The sequence below is a fragment of the Dasypus novemcinctus genome, chromosome 12 (genome assembly GCF_030445035.2).
Source record: "Dasypus novemcinctus isolate mDasNov1 chromosome 12, mDasNov1.1.hap2, whole genome shotgun sequence".
NCBI lineage: Eukaryota > Metazoa > Chordata > Mammalia > Cingulata > Dasypodidae > Dasypus > Dasypus novemcinctus.
In genome coordinates, this window is record NC_080684.1 from 92,324,388 (window position 1) to 92,348,440 (window position 24,053).

General features: G+C 41.5%; 1 protein-coding gene across 1 annotated transcript; it reads left to right on the plus strand.

Moving 5' to 3' along the window:
• Nucleotides 1-21,190: 21,190 nt before the first annotated feature.
• On the plus strand, nt 21,191-22,433 carry ASCL4 (achaete-scute family bHLH transcription factor 4). The gene has a single exon (XM_004480815.3). The coding sequence runs from the start codon at nt 21,307-21,309 to the stop codon at nt 21,814-21,816; it is 510 nt and encodes a 169-aa protein (XP_004480872.1). The 5' UTR covers nt 21,191-21,306; the 3' UTR covers nt 21,817-22,433.
• The last annotated feature ends 1,620 nt before the right edge of the window (nt 22,434-24,053 follow it).

Here is a 24,053-nt window from a genome sequence, read left to right on the forward strand (position 1 = left end):
AAAATCCATAATAAAACTCCTAGAGCTAATAAATGAATTCAACAAAGTGGTGGGATACAAGATGACTACCCAAAAATAAGTAATATCTCTATATACAGCAATGAACAACTGGAAGAAGAAATTTTTGAAAATTCATTTACAATAGCAACTAAAAGAATCAAATATCTTTACATATAACCAAGGATGTCAAGGACTTGTAAAACAGAAAATTATAAAACATTGCCAAAAGAAATCAGTGAAGACCTAAATAAAAGGAAGGACATTCTTTGTTCATGGATTGGACAATTAAATATTGTTAAGAAGTCAATTCTACCTCAAGTGACTTACAGATTCAACACAATTCCAATAAAAATTCCAACAACCTTCTTTGTAGAAGTGGAAAAGCAAGCTATAAAATTTATTTGGAAAGTTAAGTGTCCCTGAATAGCCAAAGCCATCTTGAAAAAGAAGAGCAAAGCTGGAGGACTCCCTCTTCCTGATCTTAGAACTTATTGCAATAACAGTGTTCAAAACAATATGGTACTAGCACAAGGACAGACATAGAAAGCACACAGAGAGCAGACAACAAGCACAAACAATGAAGAGCAGGGAGGAATAAATAAATAAAATATGTCTTTTTAAAAAAATCTGCCAACAAAGACAAGTCCAGGACCAGATGGCTTCACAGGTGAATTCTACCAAGCATTTTGAAAAGAACTAACACCAATCCTGTTAAATTCTTCCAAAAAATTGAAGTGGAGGGAAAATTACCCAACAAATTTTATGAAGCCCACATTACCCTAACACCAAAGCCAGATAAGGCACCACAGGATATCAGATACACATGCATTTAGTTCCTCAAAGCTTATTAAATACATCTGTAGTTTAAAAAAAGACTACAAGGAAAGAAAATTACAGGCCAATCTCGCTAATGAACATAGATGCAAAAATTGCCAATAAAATCCTTGCAAATCAAACCCAATAGCATATCAAAAGACTTATACATCACAACCAAGTGGAATTTATTCCTGGTATTCAAGGCTGGTTCAACATAAGAAAATCAATCAGGGAAGCAGTTGTGGCTTAACTGATAGAGCATCCACCTACCACATGAGAGGTCCAGGGTTCGATACCCAGGGCCTCCTTGACCTGTGTGGAGCTGGCCCACGCGCAGTGCTGATATGCCCAAGGAGTGCCGTGCCACACAGGGATGTCCCCCACATAGGGATGCCCCATGCACAAGGAGTGCACCCCATAAGGAGAGCAACCCTGTGAGAAAAAAGCACAGCCCTCCCAGGAGTGGTGCTACATGCACGGAGAGCTGACACAGCAAGATGATAATGACAACAAAAAACTGACACAGTTTCCTGGTATGGCATGACAAGAATGCAACCCGACACAGAAGAAGACTCAGTGAATGGACACAAAGAGCAGACAACGGGGGGAAGGGGAGAGAAATAAATAAAATAAATCTTAAAAAAAAAAGAAAAAAGAAAACCAATCAATGTAATATACCACATTAACAAACTAAAGTGAAAAAAACACATGATCATCTCAATTGATGGAGGAAGGGCATTCAACAAAATCCAGCATCCTTTTTTGATAAAAACACTTCAAAAGATAAGAATAGAAGGAAAATTCCTCAATTTGATAAAAGGCATTATGAAAAACCCACAGCCAACATCTTACTTAATGGGGAAAGGTTGAAATCTTTCCCTCTAAGACTGGAAACAAGATAAGGATGTCCACCGTCACCATTGTTATTCAGCATTGTACTAGCAGTTCTAGCTAGAGCAAGTAGATAAGAAAAAAAAATTAAAGCCATCCAAATAGGAAAAGAAGAAGTAAAACTCTCACTATTTGAAGATGACATGATCCTATATTTAGAAAATTCTGAAATATCTATGACAAAGTTACTTGAGCTAATAGGTTCAGCAAAGTGGCAGGATCAACATGCAAAAATCAGTAATGTATTGAACAATCTGAGGAGGAAATCAGGGGGAAATTCCATTTACAGTAGCAATAAAAAGACTCAAATACCTAAGAATCAATTTAATGAAAGTACAGGACCTATATGCAGAAAACTACAAAACAATGCTAAAAGAAATCAATGAAGATCTTAACAATGAAAGACATTCCATGTTCATGGATTGGAAGACTAAATATAGTGAAGATGCCAATCCTACCTGTAGAAGTTTGAGATCCAAAAAGAAATATTGGATTATTTTTGTAATCTGATCTGTACCTCAGCATGATTGAGTTATGATTAGGGCATCAAGACCCTGCCCACCAAGGGGTGGGGACTCACAGATAAAAGACATGGCAAAGAAGAGAATTGAGGGTTTCTGATGTTGGAGTTTTGATGTTGGAGCTTGATGCTGAAGACTTAAGCCACGAAGTCAGCCTGCAGACAAAAGAGAAGCCAGCCCCAGGAAGAAAGGAACTTTGAACCCAGAGAAAAGCAAGCCACAGAAATGTAGTAACCCAGGAAGCCTGAACCCTCGCAGATGTTGGGAGCCATCTTTCTCCAAATAGACTTTGGAGAGGGAAGTAACATGCTTTATGGCCTGGTATCTGTAAGCTCCTATCCCAAATAAACCCTTTATAAAAACCAACCAATTTCTGGTATTTTTCATCAGCACCCCTTTGGCTGACTAATACACTACCCAAACTGATTAATAGATTCAATGCAATGCCAATGAAAATCCCAACAACCTACTTTACAGAAATAGAAAAGGCAAGTACCAGATTCATTTGGAAGGGAAAGAAAGCCAAAAGCATTCTTTTTTTTTTTAAGATTTATTTTATTTATTTACTCCCGCCCCCCCGCCCCCCTTGTTTTTTGCACTTACTGTCTGCTCTCTGTGCCCATTTGCTGTGTGCTTTCTGTGTCTGGTCATCTTCTCTTTTAGGAGGCACTGGGAACCGAGTCTGGAGAGAGGCACTCAGTCACTTGAGCCATCTCTGCTCTCTGCTTTGTTGTCTCTCTCATTGTGTTTCCTCTTTGTGTCTCCTTTGTTGCATCATTTTGTTGCATCAGCCCACAACACCAACCCCTTGTGCCAGCTCACTGTCTTGCTTGTCTTCTCCAGGAGGCATTGGGAACTAAACCCAGGACCTCCCCTGTGGTAGGCAGGAGCTCAATCACTTGAATCATATCTGCTTCCCCCAAAAGCATTCTAAAAAAGAAGAGCCACATAGGAGGAATTTAACTGCCTGACCTTGAAACATGTTACAAAGTTACAGTGGCCAAAACAGTACCGAATCGGCATAAAGATAGACACATTGATCAGTGGAATAGAATTGACAGTTAGGTAATAAACCCTTACCTCTATAGTCAACTGGTTTTTTAAAAATAAATTTTTTATTGAAGTATATCATTCATACATGAACATACATAAACAATAAGTGTATAGTAAAAATTGTGAGCTTACAAAATAAACATGCATGGCATCATATAGGGGTCCCATACATCACCCCTCCACCAACACCTTGCATTGTTGTGATACATTTGTTATGAACTATGCAAGAGCATCAAAATATTACTACTCCCATGGCCCACTGGGTGGACTGTGGGAGAGTGTGGGCTGTGGTGTGGATCATTGACCATGAGGTGCAGCAGTGGTCAGAGATGTATTCACCAAGTGCAATGAATGCCTCATGATGATGGAGGAGGTTGTTGTTATGGGGGGAGGAGTGGGGTGAGGGGGCAGGGGGTATATGGGGATCTCATATTTTTTTAATGTAACATTAAAAAATAAATAAAAACAAAAAAAATGAAATAAAAATATTACTACTAACTATAATCCATATCTTACATTTGTTGTATTTTCCCCCCAGCCCACCTTATTATTTTTTAAAATATATTTTTATTACAGAGGTTGTGAACTTACAATCATGCTCATGTGTAGAATTCCCATACAACACCCCTTCACCAACACAGCACACCGTGGTGGAATATTTGTTACAGATTATTACCACCAACCATGGTTCATGTGTACATTTGGCACACCTTTTCCATATTCCCCCATTATCAACACAGTACATCTTTGGCATAGATGCAAGAATATTACAGTATTGTTGTTAACCACGGTCTATAGGTTACACAAACTATTTTCCCATGCTTCTCCAATTCCTACCACCATGCAATTGTGATGTACATCCAATCTAGCTCACAGGAGGACACTGTTACATACCATTAACCAAAATTCTCATCCATCTGTGGGTTCACTGTGTTATTCAGTCCCTAGATTATTCTCTAGCTTTCTTTCAATTGACATTTGCATCCTAGACTATCCTTTTCAGCCACAACCTCATTTATAAACCAGATGATACACACTATCATGTGGTGCCATCAACTCTATCCATTTCCACACTGCTACAGTCAAATTAATTAAAACTTCTACATACATTAAGCATCAGTAGTTCTTCTCAACCCTCCTCTTACCTCCTAATAACCCATATTCTAGGTTTTAATTTCATGCACTTATTCTTTGTATTTAGTTCATATTAATGAGACGATGAAATATTGTCCTTTTGTGTCTGGCATATTTCACTTAGCATAATGTCTTCAAGATTCACATTTGTTATCAAATGTGTCCCAATTTCATTTCTTCTTACTGCAGCACAGTATTCCATCATATGTATAAACCACATTTTGTTTATCCATTCATTGGTTGATGAACACTTGGGTTATTTCCATCTTTTGGAAATTGTGAATAATACCACTATGGACATCACTGTGCAGATGTCTGTTCGCGTCATGGTTTTTAGTTGTTCTGGATATATTCCTAGTAGAGGAATTGCTGGATCATATGGCAGTTCTATATTTAGCTGCCAGAGGAACCTCCAAACTGTCATGCACAGAGGCTGCACAAATTTACAATCCCACCAACAGTGAAGGAGTGTGCCTATTTCTCCACATCTTCTCCAGCACTTATGGTTTTCTGGTTTTTAAAAAAATAATGGCCATTCTATGCAGTATTAGATGATATCTCATTGTCATTTTGATTTGCATTTCCCTAATAGCTAGTGATTGGGACATTTTTTTCATGTACTTTTTGGCCATTTGTATTTCCTCTTTGGAGAAATGTCTATTTAAGTCTTTTGCCCATTTTTTAAAAAATTGGATTGCTTGCTTTTTTATTGTTGAGTTGTATGATCTTTTTTATATAGAATGGAAATAAAACCCTTATTGGATATGTGGTTTCCAATTATTTTCTCCCATTGAGTGGACTGCCTTTTCACCTTCTTGATGAAGTCCTTTGAATCACAGGAGTATTTAAATTTGAGGAGGTCCGTTTATCCATGTTTTCTTTTGTTGCGCGGGTTTTCAGTGTAAGACCACCAGGTCTTGAAGATGTTTTCCTACACTTTCTTCTAGGAGTGTTATTGTTCTTGCTTTTATATTTAGATCTTTGATCCACTTTGAGTTAATTTTTGTAAAACATGTGAGATTGGGGTCCTCTTTCTTTCTTTTGGATATCCAGTTCTCCCAGCACCATTTATTGAATATATTGTTCTGCCCAAGCTGGGTGGGTTTGACAGGTCTATCAAAAACCACTTGACCATAGATGTGAGGATCTGTTTCTGAATCATCTATTTGGTTCCATTGGTCTATGTGTCTATTTTCATGCCATATCATGCTGTTTTTTACCACGTAGCTAGGTAATATGATTTAAAGTCCAGAAGTGAAAGTGCTCCAACTTTGCTTTTCCCTTTTAAGATGTTTCTAGCTATTCAGAGCCTCTTACCCTTCCAAATACATTTGATAATTGTGTTTTCCATTTGTTTAAAAAATGCTGGTATAATTTTTATTGGGATTGCATTGAATCCGTATTATCAATTTGGGTAGAATTGACATTTTTTTTTAATATCATGACTTTTTAAAAAAGATTTATTATTTATTTATTTCTCTCCCCTTCCCTGACTCCCCTCAGTTGTCTGCTCTCTGTGTCCATTTGCTGTGTGTTCTTCTGTGTCCACTTGTATTCTTGTTAGCGGCACCTGTAATCTGTGTCTTGTTTTGTTGTGTCATCTTGCTGTGTCAGCATTCCGTGTGTGCAGCGCCATTCCTGGGCAGGCTGCACTTTTATTGCACTGGGCAGCTTTTCTTATGGGGCACACTCCTTGCACGTGGGGCTCCCCTACACGGGGGACACCTCTGCGTGGCACGGCACTCCTGACGCGCATCAGTACTGCACGTGGGCCAGCTCATCACACAGGTCAGGAGGTCCTGGGTTTGAACCTTGGACCTCCCATGTGGTAGGTGGACGCCCTATCCATTGGGCCAAATCTGCTTCCCAGAATTGACATCTTAATGATATTTAGTCTTCCAATCCATGACCATGGAATGTTCTTCCAATTATTTAGGTCTTTTAAAAATTTCTTTAAACAATGTATTGTAGTTTTCTGAATACGAGTGCTTCACGTCCTTGGTTAAGTTTATTCCTAAATATTCAATTCTTTTAGTTGCCATTGTAAAGTATTTCCCGTCCCTCCCCCACCCCCCCTCCCAGGCTTCCTCCTCAGGTTGCACATTCAATTGAATAGAAACACCACCGATTTTTGCATATTGATCTTGTATCCTGACAATCTACTGAAATCGTTTAATAGCTCTAGCACCTTTACTGTAGATTTTTTGGGACTTTCTAGATTTAGGATCATATCATCTATGAATAGTGGAAATTTTACTTCTTTTCTGATTTGGATGCATTTTATTTCTTTTTTTTTTAAGTTAGGCCAATAAAAAGAATTGATTGGGAAATGGGGGAAAAGAACAGAAAGAACAGAGCTTGTTGAGAAATGGGAGAGAGGGATGGAAATAAGCATCGAGATTTGATGCGGGCTCTTCTAGGCAGAGAGAGCCAGAGCTACAGTCATTTTATTTCTTTTTGTTGCCTGATTGCTCTAGCTAAAACCTCTAACTATATTGAACAAAAGTGATGACAGTGGGCATCCTTGTCTTTTCCCTAATCTCAATGGGAAAGCTTTCAGTCTTTCACCATGAGTACAATGTTAGCTGTGGGTTTTTCATGTAAGGCTTTTAACATGTTGAGAAAGTTTCCTTCAATTTCTATCTTTTGTAGTATTTTTATCAAGAAAGGATGCTATATTTTGTCAAATGCCTTTTCTGCATCAAGAGATAAGCTCATGTGATTTTTCTTCTTTGATTTATTTGTTGATATATTATGCTGATTGATTTTCTTTTGTTGAACCAGCCTTGCATGCCTGGTATAAAACCCACTTGATTATGATGAATAATTCTTTTAATGTGTTATTGGATTTGATTAGCAAATATTTTAATGAGGATTTTTGTATCCATAGACAATAAAGAAATGGGTCTGTAATTTTCCTTTTTCGTGATACTTTAATCTGGCTTTGGTATTAGGGTAATATTGGCTCCATAGAATAAATTAAGTAGTGTTCCTTCTCGTTCAATTTTTTGGAAGAGCTTGAATAAAATTGGTATTAAATCTTTCTGGAACGCTTGGTAGAACATACCTATGAAACCATCTGGTCCTGGGATTTTCATTTGGGGAGTTGTTTAATGACTATTTCAATCTCTTTACTTGTGACTAATTTGTTGGGATCTTCTGTTTCTTCAGTAGATTGTACATTCCTAGGAATTTTTCCATTTTGTCTACATTGTCTAGTTTTTTGGCATACAGTTGTTCATAGTATCTTCTTATGATCTCTTTTATTTCCATGGGGTCAGTAGTAATGTCCCCATTCTCATTTTTTATTTTGTCCCTTTGCATCTTCTCTCTTTTTCCTTTGTCCATCTAGCTAAGGTTTGTTGATTTCCTTAATTTTCTCAAAGAACCAACTTTTGGTTTTGTTAATTCTCTCTATTGTATTTTTTTTTTGTTCTCAATTTCATTTATTTCTGCTCTGATCTTTACTATTTCTTTCCCTCAGCTTGGTTTATGATTAGTTTGCTGTTCTTTTTCTAGTTCCTCCAGTTGTGTAGTTAGGTCATTGACTTTAGCTCTTTCTTTTTTGTAATGTAAACATTGAGGGCTATAAATTTCCCTCTCATCACTGCCTTGGTGGCATCCCATAGGTTCTGATATGTTATGTTCTCATTGTCATTCGTCTTGAGATATTTATTGATTTCTCTCAAAATTTCTTATTTCACCCACTGAATATTTAAGAATGTGTTGTTTAATCTCCATATATATGTGATTTTCCCCTTTTTCCACTTCTTGTTGATTTCCAACTTTATTCCATTATGGTCAGAAAAAGTGCTTTGCAAATTTCAATCTTGCTGAATTTATCGAGATTTGCTTTGTGCCCCAACATATGGTCTCTCCTGGAGAAAGATCCATGAGCACTTAAAAAGAATGTATATCTTGCTGTTCTGGGGATGCAAAGTTCTGTCTACATGTATTAGGTTTACTCTATTTATCATATTTTTCAAGCTCTCTGTTTCTTTATTGATCTTCTGCCCAGATGTTTATCCAATGCTGAAAGTGGTGTATTGAAGTCTCCAACTATTATTGTAGAAATGTTTACTTCTTCCTTCAGTTTTGCCAGTGCTAGCCTCATGTATCTTGGGGCATCCTGATTAGGTGCATATACATTTATGACTGTTATTTCTTCCTGATGACTCATCCCTTTTATTAATATGTAATGTCCTTCCTTTTCTCCAATAACAGATTTGTTTTTAAAGTCTATTTCATCTGATATAAGTATAGCAAGACCCGTTTTTTTTTTTTTGTTTTTTTTTTTTTTGTTGTTGTTGTTGTTTTTTTTGGTGACTGCATGCATGGAATATCTTTTTCTTACTTTCACTTTTTAAAAAAATTTCTCTCCCCTTCCCCTTCCCCCGACCCCAGTTGTCTGTTCTCTGTGTCCATTTGCTGCGTGTTCTTCTTTGTCCACTTCTGTTGTTGTCAGCAGCATGGGAATCAGTGTTTCTTTTTGTTGTGTCATCTTGTTCTTTCAGCTCTCCGTGTGTGTGGCACCATTCCTGGGCAGGCTGAACTTTCTTTTGCACTGGGCAGCTCTCCTTACGGGGTGCACTCCTTGCACATGGGGCTCCCCTACGCGGGGACACCCCTGCATGGCACTGCACTCCTTGCGTGCATAAGCACTGTGCGTGGGCCAGCTCCACATGGGTCAAGGAGGCCAGGGGTTTGAACTGAGGATCTCCCATGTGGTAGATGGATGCCCTATCCACTGGACCAAGTCTGCTTCCCTTCCCTTCACTTTTTTTTTTTTTTTAAAGATTTATTTATTTTTATTTATTTAATTCCCCTCCCCTCCCCCCGTTGTCTGTTTTCTGTGTCTTTTTGCTGCGTCTTGTTTCTTGTTTCTTTGTCCGCTTCTGTTGTCGTCAGCGGCACTGGAAGTGTGGGCGGCACCATTCCTCGCCAGGCTGCTCCCTCCTTCGCACTGGGCGGCTCTCCTTATGGGTGCACTCCTTGCGCGTGGGGCTCCCCTACGCGGGGGACACCCTGCATGGCGCGGCACTCCTTGCGCGCATCAGCACTGCGCATGGGCCAGCTCCACACGGGTCAAGGAGGCCCGGGGCTTGAACCGCGGGCCTCCCATGTGGTAGACGGACGCCCTAACCACTGGGCCAAAGTCCGTTTCCTCCCTTCACTTTTAATCTATTGCTATCCTTGGGTCTACAGTAAGTCTCTTGCTGACAGCATATAGATGGCTCATATTTTCTTATCTATTCCACCAGTCTGTGTCTCTTGATTGGGGAGTTTAATTCATTAACAGTCAATGATATTACTGTAAAGGCAGTTCTTATTGCACCCATTTTGACCTTTGGATTTTATCTGTCATTTTATTTTCACCACTCTTTTCACACTTTTAGTTACTGTTATTGATACAATCATCATTTCTAGACTCTTGCCCAAGTTTCTCTCTCCTGTCTTTTCTTTTCAATACTCCCTTTAGTATTTCTTGCAAAGCTGGTCTCTTTGTTATAAATTCTGTCAGTTTCTGTTTATCTGTGAATATTTCAAACTCGCCCTCATTTTTGAAAGACAATCTTGCTGGATACAAGATTCTTGGTTGACAGTTTTTCTCTTGTAGTATAAATATATCATACCACTGCCTTCTTGCCTCTGTGGTTTCTGATGAGAAATGGGCACTTAATCTTTTTGGGTATCACTTATATGTTATGCATTGTTTTTCGTTTGCTGCTCTCAGAATTCTCTCTTTGTCTTTGGCATTTGATATTCTGATCAGTTGGTCTATTCAGATTTATTTGGATGGGAGTATGTTGCTCTTCTTTTTTATTTTAAAGATTTATTTATTTATCCCCCCCTGCCCCGGTTGTCTGTTCTCTGTGTCTATTTGCTATGTCTTGTTTCTTTGTCCACTTCTGTTGTTGTCAGCGGCACGGGAATCTGTGTCTCTTTTTGTTGTGTCAGCTCTCCGTGTGGGTGGCGCCATTCTTAGGCAGGCTGCACTTTCTTTCGCACTGGGAGGCTCTCCTTATGGGGCGCACTCCTTGTGCGTGGGGCTCCCCTGTGTGGCATGGCACTCCTTGCGGGCATCAGCACCGCGCATGAGCCAGCTCCACATGGGTCAAGGAGGCCTGGGGCTTGAACCGTGGACCTCCCATGTGGTAGACAGATGACCTAACCACTGGGCTCTTCTTGGACATGGATATCCGTGTCCTTCATTAGGCCTGGGAAAATTTCTACCATTATTTCTTCAGATATTCTGTCTGCTCCTTTTCTCTCCTCTTCTCCTACTGGGACCCCCATAACACATATATTTGCATGTCTCTTGCTGTCATTGTTCCCTGAGACTCTGTTCAATTTTTTCCCCATTCTTTTATTCATCTGTTCTTTTGTATGTTCACTTTCAAAGGCCATGTCTTCAAGCTCACCAATCCTTTTATCTACCTCCTCAAATCTGCTGTTATATGCCTGCAGTGTATTTTCAATTTCATTTATTGCCCCTTTCTTTCCCATAAGGTCTACTATTTTTCTGTGTATGCTCTCAAATTCTTCTTTGTGCTCAACCAGTGTCTTCTTAATATCCTTAACCTTTTGAGCCATCTCTTTGAATTTATTAAGGAGATTTGTTTGAACATCTATGATTAGTTTTCTCAATTCCCTTATGTCATCTTTAGGCTTATCTTATTCCTTTAAATGGGCCATATCTTCCTGTTTCTTGGTATGGATTATAATTTTTTGTTGGTGTCTTGCCATCTGGCTTATTAGATGTTTTTATTCTGGGTGCAGTTTCTCTCTTTAGTTTAGGGCTTTCTTGCCTTTCTCCCATGCTGTTTGTGTAGTAATAACTTAGAATGTAGCTGGTGCTTTAAACTGTGGAGGCTCAAGTTGCCCGTGTTGCCCAAGAATTGATGAAGCTTCTCCCACATTTCTCCTCTGCCATGGGTAGGGACACTGCTATAGCTGTGTGTAATAATCCAAGTTGTGCAGGATAAGACTGTCTGTAGTTGCCCAGAGAGATTGATGAAGCTTCACACCCCTTCTTCCCCTATCTGGGGCAGGGATGGTGCTGTAGTTGTGGTAGCAATCTATGCCGTATGGGTCCAGAATGACTGCAGTTGCCCAGGTAGACTGACGTAGCACCATCCCCATCAACTGGGGGTGGGGATGGACCCTCTGGAGTGCCCAATGATCTAATCCGTGTAGGCTGAATACACCTGCAGTTGCCCTGAGAGGTTGAGGGTGTACTGTCCCTTCTGCCCTTTAGGGGGTAGGAATGGAACCACTGATGCCCAACAGTTCAGTCTGTGTAGGCTGAAAGTGTGTCCTCTTGCCCTGAAAGGCTTAGGAAACACCAGTCCCCTTCTATACTATTGGGGTGGGGGGCTCAGGTGAAGATTGAATCAAAGGCACTCAACAAGCCAGTTTGTGTGAGCTGAAAATGACTGCAGTTGCCTGGAGAGGCGGAGGAAACACAGCTCCTCTCCTATCCTATTTGGGTATGGGGATGAGTTCCAGGTGTCCAACTATTCAGTCTGTGCTGGCTGAGAGCACCTGCAGTTGCCAGGAGAGGCTGGTGCAGGTCCTTCCAGCTTCCTCACTATGAGATATTGGGCTGGAGCCTAGGCTAGGTTGCAATCCGATATTGGTGGAAAGAAGCCAGTCCCTACTTTCATTGTGATTTTCAGTCAGCCCTGCTTCCCCTCATGCTGGGGGAGAAGTTAAAATGGTGGCTACCAGTCTCTTTCCAACTTGAACAGGTTCATACTTTAGCTGTTCTTAGGATTGTACTTTAGCTAGTCGAATTTATTAATCAGGAGCTGAAGTAGGTGGTCAACTGTCTCTTCCTCCCCTGTTTATGGAAATGGAGCTTCCAATACAAACCATGGAATAGCTTCTGAGGTGGCTTGTGAGCTAGAGTAGTATGGGCACCAGTCGATGCGGTGTGGACTCCAGTTTCCGGGAGAGGCTGGGGCAGGTCCCCTCAGCTTCCTCCCTATCTGATGTGGATCTGGGGTTTAGGCTAGAGCTGCAATCCAATCTGGGTAGAAAGAAGCTGACCCCTGCCATGACTCTGATTTTCAATCAGCCCCGCTCCCCCTCATGCCAGAGGCAAAGTTAAAATGGCAGCTACTGGACTCTTTCTGACTTGGACAGGTTTAAACTTTAGTTGTTCTTAGGATTATACTTTAGCCAGCTGGATTTACTAATCCATAGCTGAAGCTGAAGTCTATATCCAATTGTGTCTTCCTCCCCGTTTTTTGGGAAATGGAGTTTCCAACTCCAACCATGGAATAGCTCTGGAGGCAGCTTGCACCACGGGTACTGGCATAGAGGGCTCTACTCATGAATATTCTCTGCAGATGGGCAGTCTCCTCCTTCCATATTTTCAAGGATGTTGCAGGATACTTTCTGGTTTCCTGGGGCCCCTAAACAGGTGCTTTGGATAGTTCTGGGTGATTACTAACTGCCCTGTAGGATGAGCTGATTCTTAGAGTTTCTTACTCTGCCGCCATTTTGCCCCCTAATCTCTCCCTTCGATCAACTGGTTTTTGACAAACCTACCAAGTCTGTGTTAATGGGACAAAAAACAGTCTCTTCAACAAATGGTGAGGGGAGAACTAGGTGTCTATTATCTATAATATTATCACGTTAATTTTAGTTGTTTAGTTTTATTTTATATGTATACGTATATATTTTTAAGGATCTGACTTTTTTTATTATGATAGTCATTTAAAAAAGTTCTGTATAGTACCTTCTTTGACATTGATGCAAGAATATTACAATATTGCTATTTAGTATAGCCCATAAATTACGTTAATTGTATTTTTCCCATGCATCCCTATATCCTTACCACCTTGTAATAGTGACATACATTTGTTCTAGTTCATAGAAGAACATTCTTGCATTTGTATTATTAACAAAATCTTCATCTACCTCAGGTTCACCATGTTTTTCAGTCCCTAGATTATTCTCTAGCTTTCTTTCCATTGACATTTACATCCTATAGTAGTTTGAGATTATATGAATCCCCAAAAGAGAAACATTATGTTTGTTAACTAATCTACTCTGGGGGTGATACTCTTTGATTGTATTGGATTCAGTTGAGGGGCACTTGATTAAATTACCTTTTAAGATTAGGGCTTTGATTCAACCAAGTCAGTAAGGTGTGACCCTTGGTGGGCCTATATAAATGGACACTCACTCAAGAAGACACATGGAAGAGGAGAGAACTTTGTCATTTTGATCCTGCAGCCTGGGAGAGACATGAGCCATTTGCCTGATAGCTTACAGAGATTGTTGGGAAGAGAGCTGAGACTGACATGGAAAACCAGGAAAGAGAAGAGCCCTGTGCCAGGAAAGAGACAAGCCCTGAGAGACAAGCCTATCCAGCCTGCAGCTGAGATATCAGAAGCCCTGAGAGATGATCTCTAAACTGGAGAGAGAGGACTGGAAGTTCGGAGGGAAAGGAGAGACCAGGCAGAGATCAGCAAACATCTTGCTTCAACACTTGGCAACTGACTTTGGTGAGAAAGCAACCTTGAGTTGGACTCTTTACGGCCTTATAATTGTAAGCTTTTACCCCAAATAAATACCCTTTAAAAAAGCCAACAGATTTTGGGTATTTTGCATCAGCACCCTTTTGGCAGACTAATCCACATCCCTAGGTTATACCTTTCAGCCACAATCCCATATCAATGTCAAGGGTCAGTATAGGGGAGTATGGGATTTTTTTATCTTGGACTAAGAAAAACATTCAAAGGTTTACTGGGGGATGACTGCACAACTCTGTGATAATGTGAGTTATACTAAGGGTACACTTTGGATAGATTGTACGAGGCATGAGACTATATAACACAGTAAACCATGGGGTGGAAGATGGACTGTGGTTAACAGTACAAATATGAGAGTGTTCTCTCATGAACTATAACAAATGTACAATACTAATACATGGTGTTAATAATAGGAGGTGTATGGAAAAAGTACACCAAGTGTACACTATGGACCATAGTTAGTGCTAATAGTATGATCATGCTCTTTCATAATCTGTAAAAAATATTCCACAAAAATGTAAAGTGTTGGTGGAGGGGTGATGGACAGGAATTCTGCACATTATGCCTGATAGTTTGGTAAACTCACAACTCCTCTAATAAAAACAGTGAAAAAAATGGCTGTAGATATTTATTCTCCGAGGCAGATTAAAAATTTATTAGGAGCCAGAACACTTCGTCCATGAGTTTTTTATTATAATAATAAATCTGTTGCTTTGGGTCAGATAAGGGAGTCATTTGAGTTTATTATACATTTTTTTTTCAATAGTTCATTCCTTTTTATTTCTTAGTATTTACATCAAATTGTATACTTTTAAAGAGAAAAAGTAAACCCTTGTTTTCCATAATACAAAATTCAAAAGGCAGTGAGAATTTTTAAAAAATTTTTATTATATTTTTTAATGTTACATTAAAAAAATATGAGGTCCCGATATACCCCCCACCCCCCTCACCCCACTCCTCCCATAATCTATACATTTTAACTTTATTAGATTAAGAAATGCAAAAGTTGCCAGTGTTCATGGCAGCGTTACTGGCAATAGACAAAAAGTGGAAACCCAAGTGTTCATCCACAGATAATGGCTACAAATACATAAAATGGAATATTATCTAGCCATGGAAAGGAATGAAGTTCTGATACATGCTACAACATGGATAAACCTTGGAGACATCAAGCTAAGTGAAATAAACCAGACACAAAAAGACATATTGTATGCTTCACTTGCATAAACTATTTGTAGTAAGCAAATTCATAGGGACAGAAAGTAGGTTAGATAAAAGGGTCAACTCAGACCAGCAGAATATCTCAGTCTACATGTAATATCAGGTGTCAAAAATGCTTTTTGGCCTTGAATAAAAGGGGGAAATGGAAAGGACAAATGAGTTTATATGGCTATGAGTCTCCAAAAAAGAGTCGGGAGGTCATCAGAGGCGTCGCTCTTACGCATGCAAGGTCCCAGAGACAGCCAAAGTAGACACAAGCCCAGGTATTGGTTCTCTTGAGGGCTACAGAGACCCAAAGATTCTATGATCATGACAGATGGAGTTCAGTGCCATGTCAGTTGGCCCTACTTTGGAGTTTGTGCTCCTGAGTGTGACGGTGTTGGACTCAGATGTGATCTTTGTTCACAAGCCTCTCCTGTTACTTTTACCAGACCTGTGGTTGGCGCTGGGGTTTGGTGTATGCTCGGGGGCCCTGAATCTCTGGACTTTCCATGTGACAGCCAGGCCCTGAGCCTCAACAGACCTGCAACTCCTACCCTCTGGTTTAATGAACTTACTCCAGCCAGCTAACAGGGAGGTGAAGGTCAACCACCACACCAGGGAGCCAAGAGTGCCTACAACAGCAAGCAGGAGAATTGCATCCCTCATCCATGTGGAATCTATGCCCCCTCTCGATATAGAGGTGGAGTGGACATCACCATCCCAGGGTCCACAGGATGGAGAATAGAGTATGGATTAGAGTGGACTTACTAATATTCTATTCTGGAATTATTGTGATTAGTAATGGAAGAAAATGTAGCATTCATGTGAAGAAAGTGGCCATGGTAGCTGCTAAGGGTTGGCAGAGGGAAGAAGAGATGTGATGTGGGGGCATTTTCAGGACTTGGAGCTGTCCTGGGTGGTACTGCAGGGACAGTTGCTGGACATTGTAGGTCCTGCCATGGCCCACTGGGTGGACTGGATGAGAGTGTAAACTATAATGTAAACCACTATCCATGTGATGCAGCAGTGCTTCAAAATGTATTCACCAAATGCAATGCATGTGCCACGATGATGAAAGAGATTGATGTGGGAGGAGTGGGGTGAGGGGGGTGGGGGCTATATAGGGACCTCATCCTTTTTGAATGTAACATTAAAAAAAATAAATTAAAAATTAAAAAATTTTTAAAAAAGAAAGTAGTTTAGAGGTTACTGGGGGCTGCTGGGAGGGGAGAATGGAGAGTTATTGCTTAATGGCTATAGAGTTTCATTTTAGGGTGATGAAAACCATTTGGTAATGGATAGTGGTGATAGTAGAACAATATTATGAATGTAATTAATGCCACTGAATTGTACACTTAAATATGTACAATGGCAAAATTTATGTTACATATATGTCTTAACACAATATTGCGACAGCTTACTCGGTCGGTAGAGGTGGGGTCTGGCTGCGGATGAGGGGTCGGTCCAGCTTGGGACGAGGGGTCGGTCCGGCAGCAGACGAGGGGTCGGTCTCACAGGGGTTGCGCGGTTCAGCTGACGGGGTCGCCCGGCGAAGCCGGCGACGAGGGGGTTGCCCGGAGAAGCAGGCGACGAACTGGGGACAAGGGAGGCCAGGCCCTTGTCGGGGGCTCTCAGGACTGGAGGGTGCACGGCAGAAGAACTACCACGGAGACAAGGTAAACACGCAAGTCCACTTTATTGAGGGAGAGGCAACAGTTTTATAGGGGCTGGGGAAGGCTGATTGGTCGAAGCCATGCCCTGTTCTGATTGGTTGCCGGAGAAAGGTCAGTGGGAGGTACTGGACGGGGGAGGGGTGGTGATTAGGGATTGGCTGTCGCTGTTGCTGGGGGAAGTGGCAGGGTTTAGGGATTGGTGGCTGCTGTTGCTGGGGTGGAGGGCAGACTGGAGTTTCCCGCCCACGCCTGGCTGTTGCTGCTGTCCTGGGGAGGGAAAAGGGCAGACTGGATTTTTCCGCCCTGCGCCTGCAGCAGGGAGAAAGAAGAAGGGTGCCGCCCCACAAGGCATCGTGTGGCGCCATCCGGGAGGAGGGGCGGCCGCGGAAGCATGGCTGCCGAGAAGGGGAGACCCGAGGGCACTCTGCGCCCATGCCGAGCTTCCTTCAGGGGTGGCGGTGGGCCCGACCAACCACCCTATTACAGGGGCAGGGTTTGGAATAGGCCTACCGCGGCCGCCGCCCCCCGCCAGGTCAGCAAACCACACTTCAGCCCGAGGGGTGGCCGCACAATATGTTTTTTTAAAAAGGTAAAAAATGCAAAAGTAACATTATTTTGTTTTGTTTTTTAGGAGGTACCGGGGATTGAAGCCAGGACCTCATACATGGGGAGCAGGTGCTCAAGCGCTGAGCTACATCTGCTCCCCAATGAAAGTAGGTTTTTTCATTTGTTTTTAGGAGGTACGGGAGATTAAACCCAGGACCTTGTATATGGGAAGCAGGTGCTGAACTACTTGAGCTACATCCATTCCCTAAAATATCAGTCTAAGCTCCCTGTCCCGAGCTGCTCTCCTTCAACTCCTGCTCCCTGCAGCTCCTGGGGTGCTTCTTCCCACCATCCTTATCACTCAAGCTGGCTAGGCTTTTTTTTTTTTTTAAAGGAAGTATTGGGGATTGAACCCAGGATCTTTTATATGTGAAACAGGAATTTAACCACTGAGCTACACGTGTTCCACTTGTGCTTTCTGTAACAAGTTAAACAGTAGAGAAATTTATAAAGGAAAAGAAAACAATTCCACACTCCCCCTCCCCAAACCCCAATGCCACCTTTTTAAGCAACCAATGACAAAAGTTTGATGCGGTCCATTCTTTGTGCTCATACAAACACAAAGACATGCATGTCATAAAAAATTGTTTATTTCATTTTCCGTCCACGTGTAATAGTTTGAAGCTGTACATACCCCAGAAAAGTATGTTCTTAAAGTTAATCCACTCCTGTGGGAGTAGACCCATTGTAAGTAAGATCTTTTGGTGACTAGTATCTTCATTTAAGAGGTGAGAGGTGCCGCCTCATTCAGAGTTGGCCTTAATTCTTTTAGAGAGAAAGCCACAGAAGTAAGAAGCTGGAAGCCAGGAAACCTGGAAGAGAAGGGAGAGAACAGCGGACACCTCCACATGCCTTGCCATGTGATAGAGGAGTCCATAATCGCTGTCAGCCAGTCTTCAGAAAGAAGGTATCCTTTTGAGAATGCCTTGCAGGCTTGTATGCTAATAAATTCCCATCGTAAAATCCAACCCATTTCTGGCATCTTGCTTTTGGCAGTCTAACAAACTAGAACACCAAGCTACATACATTACTTTGCAATTTGCTTTTTTTTTTTTTCACTTGACAAATCATGGCTATCTCTGCAAGTTCTTATACATAAATCTAATTCATTATTTTTAGTCATAGCACACTATATTAAAGTATTAAACCTTTTCTTTTTTTTTTTTCCTCTTTTTTTTTTTAATTTTTTTATTTTTTATTGACTTAGTAATAATATTACATTAAAAATATATATGTGAGGTCCCATTCAACCCCACCCCCCCACCCCCCCTCTCCCCCCCCCCAACAACACTCGTTCCCATCATCATGACACATCCATTGGATTTGTAAACCTTTTCTTATTGGTGTACATTCAGGCTGTTTTTTAAAAATAACTACAAATGATGCTGCAATAAATATTATTGTATGTTTAAATCTATAATTGGCACTGGCCATTTTATCCAGGTTGTGCCCCTGTTTTTGCAAGATCGTTAATAAAATTCTTTTCTCCTCCAAAAAAAAAAAAAGTATTATAGTGCTCTTAGTGCTCTTATCTTTGTAGACTTGATTTCCCAAAGTAGAATCTCTGGGTCAAAGGATATGTGATGTGCACTATTACTTTTTATAGTTACTTTCCCAAAGCTTACAGCAATTTATGCTTCCACCACTCCCTCAAACGCATGGCTGCCCTGGTATTAGCAATCTTGTAAATTTTTGAGGATGGAAAATGGCATCTCCCAACTGTTCTCCTAGCATTCTCTTTATTTTTTAATTAAAAAAAAAATTTACCCGGCCCCTGCCTTGTTACTTGCTTGTTGTCTGCTCTCTGTGTTCATTCACTGCACGTTTTTCTGTGTCTGCTTGTCTCCCTTTATTGCATCATCTTGCTGCACCAAGTCTCTGGGGCTGGCCATCTTACCTTCACAAGGAGGCCCTGGGAAGCGAACCCAGGGCCTCCCATATGGAAGATGGGAGCCCAATCAATTGAGCCACATCTGCTTCCCCTGGCATTCTCTTTTGCTTCCCTCCAATCTATTCTCCACTTTGCAAAAAGAGTGATCTTTTTGAAACACAAACCTTACTATGTCACCTTCCTGCTTAAAATACCTCCGAATCTTCCTGTTACTCTTTTAATAAATGACATGGCCAAAAACTACCACATGATCTAATAGCCTATCTGCCTTTCCGTGTGGGGTTTTCTCCCAGTAGGAAGAGCTTTCTCCTAATTGTTCCTAACTCTTCTGAGAAATCAACATGACATATTAGGATGTTTGCCAGTGCAAGCCTCATAGGAAGCTGCACCTTTTAAAATGTGACTAACTCACATCTGCAAGGAATAATTATTTCTATTTTATTTGCCTTGATGTGTTTTTCCAGTTGCTTCAGGCAGATCATTTAGAGTAAACAGGGAAGCACAGGACTTGTCAAAAAGCATGTTAGGGCGACACCTTGGCTCATGAGGAATAGACAGAAGGCGATTGATGGTAAGCAGAGGGGGTTTTTGCTTCTCTTGTCTTTAGTTGGGCTTTTAAAGTAGATAGATATCTTTAATGTGCTCCTTTGCAGAACAGGAAACCTGATTTTCAGTGTGATAACACACTCTTTGACATTAGCCAGTATGGATGGATTTTTAATAACAGTTTCATCTTCAAAGCCTTTTTTTTTATTTTACCAAAACTTATGGATTAATTATTCATTTTTGATTGTGTAGTAAAAAGACAAGTCTTCAAAGCTACCATCTTTTCTCCTCGGATCTGGGGCTCTCCACCTTCCAAATGTTTTTTTTTCCTTTCCCCAAGGGAGAACATAAATTTATCGTTGCATTTTTAAGACAAAAATAATATAATAGAAATATACTCTTTGCATTATGGAAAGATGATGCCCTTGTATCCTGGGTGGGATTAGAAGAGATCGGGAAGCAGTGTTTAAGCTGTGTTTACAGTAAGCACTATGAGGAATAACTCTGGTTAAAAGTGTTTGTTACTGTTGAGTCTTTTGATGTGCTCTTAAAACCAGTACACATACAAAGAGCATCTTGGTTAAACATAAATTGGAGAATAAGATGAAGACCCTTCTGTTGGTTGCTGAAATATATTTCTTCCTGCTCCTTTCAAAAATGACCAACTGAGCGTTGTTGTTTTTTAAGATTTGGTTTGGGAGGAGAAAACCTAAAGTCTCTCTCAAGGTCCTTCTCGACGCGTCTTATAACCACAAGGGAGCAGTCTCTCCTTTGATGAGTTCTTCCTTCCACCTCCCAGAAATGAAACAGCAAGTGTAAGTTTGCAAACAGTCTAAAAGCTCTTTCCATTAGACAAAAACCACAAAGGCTCCAGTCAAGTTTTGATTTTCAAGAAAAAAGCCTCCGGTAAACTTTCGCTCAGCCGCCGGGAGATCCTTCGGTTCCTGGGAGGAGCTCTTCTCAAACCTTAGAAATTCCTCTGCTCTTTGCAAACGACACATCCCCCGAAGACCCAGAGAGGTGGATTACAGTAATTGAAAAGCTTCGGTGGCTTTGGAAGATTACACGGGGTTTGGTGTGCGCTCTCGTCTCCAGGCTAGGGCACCGAGCCGAGGAACCCCTTTGTTACCTTTTGAAATAAGATCAGAGGGGAAGACGCGGTTTGAAGTGTGGATTAGGGGGTCCCTAAATATCTAACCACCACCTCAGCCGGAATCTTTAGAAAAACATTAGGCGTGCGATGAACTTCAGGAATCATGCGAAGTTTCCTTGAGCCCCGTCCTGGATCCTAGCTTCCGGACCCAGCAGCGTCTCCAAAGACAGACCTGCTGTGGCACAGTCCGGATGCACCAGATCTCCGCTTTTAAGATATTAAAGCTCCCCCTCTTGGGCTGACAGATTGCTCGGATTTGTTTGCTTTTCGGCGAATGATGGAGACCCATAAAGCGGCGGCGCTGCTGAACACCTGGCCGGGCCGCCTCCGCACGGGACCCGGGGGCACGCCGGGGATCCGGCCGGGCCTCCCCCCGCGGGACCCCTTCAGGGTCTCCCTGCGCCTGGGCGCGGCGAGCTGGGAGCCGGCCCGCGGAGATGGCCCCCGGAGGCGGCCGTACCCGCCCCTGCCGCTGGACGGCGCCTTCGAGCCCGCCTTCCTCCGCAAGCGCAACGAGCGGGAGCGGCAGCGGGTGCGCTGCGTGAACGAGGGCTACGCGCGCCTCCGCGACCACCTGCCCCGGGAGCTGGCGGGCCAGCGCCTCAGCAAAGTGGAGACGCTCCGCGCCGCCATCGGCTACATCAAGCACCTGCAGGAGCTGCTGGAGCGCCACGCCCGGGAGCCGGAGGGCCCCGAGCGCAGGGCCGAGTGCAACAGCGACGGCGAGTCCAGGGCCTCCTGGGCGCCTTCGCCCTGCAGCGAGCCCGAGGAGGGAGGCAGCTAGCCGGCGGGGCTGGGGCGAAGGTTCTCTCCGAAGCCGGGTTCCACTTTTCATCTGGTGGCTTCTCCAGGAAAAAGAAAGGCGTGCTTTGCGGGAGAAGGATATTTTCGCGTTTTGGTTGATCTCTCTAATTGGCTATGCGTGCCTTCGACTGAAAGGTGCTTCTTAAGGAAACTCTCTTCCTGCACTTCTAAAATGCAAACGGTTCCAAGTCCGATTTTATATACCTTAATGTGAAAGTTTTTTGGGTGTGTGGCCTCAGTGGTGTGGGTAAGTTATATACACAGATATTGTAATAAATCCACCCTTAGGCAAAGAAGAACTTACGAAAAAAAAATGACAGCCCTCCGAAGAGAGGGACATTTTCCTGTATTTCTTCCTTTGGAAATTGTATTAGAAGTGTAATTAACTCGGTGCTTTCGGTGATGGTGACTCTAAATTGACACTTGAGAATAAATTTGCCTGTGCAAATTGTGCTGCTAGGCATATTGTATGTCTGAATACGTGACTGTTGATACTAAAGAGAAGACATTCTATATTTGCTACATACTGTTTTATTAAAAAGTGGCTACTTGGGAACTTCATATCATTTAGCAGATAATAAAATATCTTATCGTTAATCTCTTTGGAAGAGTATGAAAACTTATTTTTACCTTCAATTATTACCGTGCCTCCCCAGAAGGCTCCCTTGTCTGTTTGCTCGTTGTCTGCCCGTTGTTTGTATGTTGTCTTTAGGAGGTTTGTATGTTCTTCTTTAGGAGGTAACTGGAACCGAATTGGGATCTTCCCTGTGGGAGGCTGGTACCCAACTACCTGAGCTACATTCCCTCCTCTCAGTTATTTCTTTTTCCCATTAAAATTTTTCCCCTTTGTGGTTCTCATTCCATCTAAAAGTGACACTGTGACTTTTAAAAAATTGGAAATACTTAGAAGTGCCTTTTGCTGATTGAACTGGATGGGGTCGGTTTATTCTCACGTTTTTATTCCACCTTGAGGGCTTCTAGGCTTATTGAAATTATATATAGTGACTTTGGCTGTGTTACCAATATTTTCAAAATTGATTTTGATCTTTCTTTTCTGAGAAACAATCATGAATTCAGTAGGTAAGTCAAATGTTTGTTGACATATGGAGATAAAGTTCCTCTCTCTAAAATTATTTTCTAACGTGCTGAATTGCCCTTTCTCTGGAGGCAGCTTTGATATCCTGGGAAAAAGGAAATCGACTAGAAGAGAGAACTAACATTGGAAAACACTCTCTAGTATTACTTCACTTAACCCCCACTTGGGCCTGAGGAGGGAGGTTTGATTGCCCTATGTTTACAGATGGGTCAAGGGAGGGAAGCTATATTCAGTGAACGTCTTTCATGAGCCAGGGATTTGTGTTGCTTTTTACATTTTCTTCTATTTAATTCTCATCCGTCTGTGAAGTGGGCACTGCATATATTTTTGTGGTTAAAAGCAAAACAAAAAGGCTGAGAGAGGTTACATACCTTGCCTAGGTTAATATTGCTAGAATTAGCTGGGCTGAGGTTCAATTTTGAGTCGTTTGACTCCAAAGCTTTTTTCCTCCCTTGCTGTGTCACTTGCCAGCTGGGAGATAGAAGCAAACATTATCGAACCTCGATAGTCTGCGAGGTACTATCCTGTTATAAAGTAGTAGTGTTATTATTATTTGGGGAAAGTACTCTTTCTTAGTTTTGTGGAGAGTAAAACCTGGCTAAGAATGATCTCTAGATGGTGATATTGTGACTTCTTCAGTGTTTCAAATGAGGGACCGAGTCACCACATTCTCTTAGGATTTTACCATCTATGGTAAATTTCTAGGGGATATGACTTGACCCGTGGAATGCTGCATCCAGGTTAAAACATATAATTACTGATCTTTAAAATAAATTATGATGAAATCATATTGTTTCAGACAGCACAAATAAATGCCATGTGATGATTCATGAACCAAACTTTCTTTTTTCTTAAGAGCAGTGGCCATTTGCTTTGAATTAGCAAATGTAACAGCTATTTTCTCTTACCAATTACTTACATAGTTCAATACATGCAAATTCTGACAATAAATCCATTTTTGTCTCTAGGGAGATAGTTATACACAAATAAATAGAGGTTCTAGTAAAACAAGTCTAAGTGAGGTATATTTACTAATTAGGGAAAAAACAGAGGAAACACCGATGTTCTCATTCTCGCTGTGTTGGAGGAGAGACTAATCAACCGCATCATTGAGAACCTTG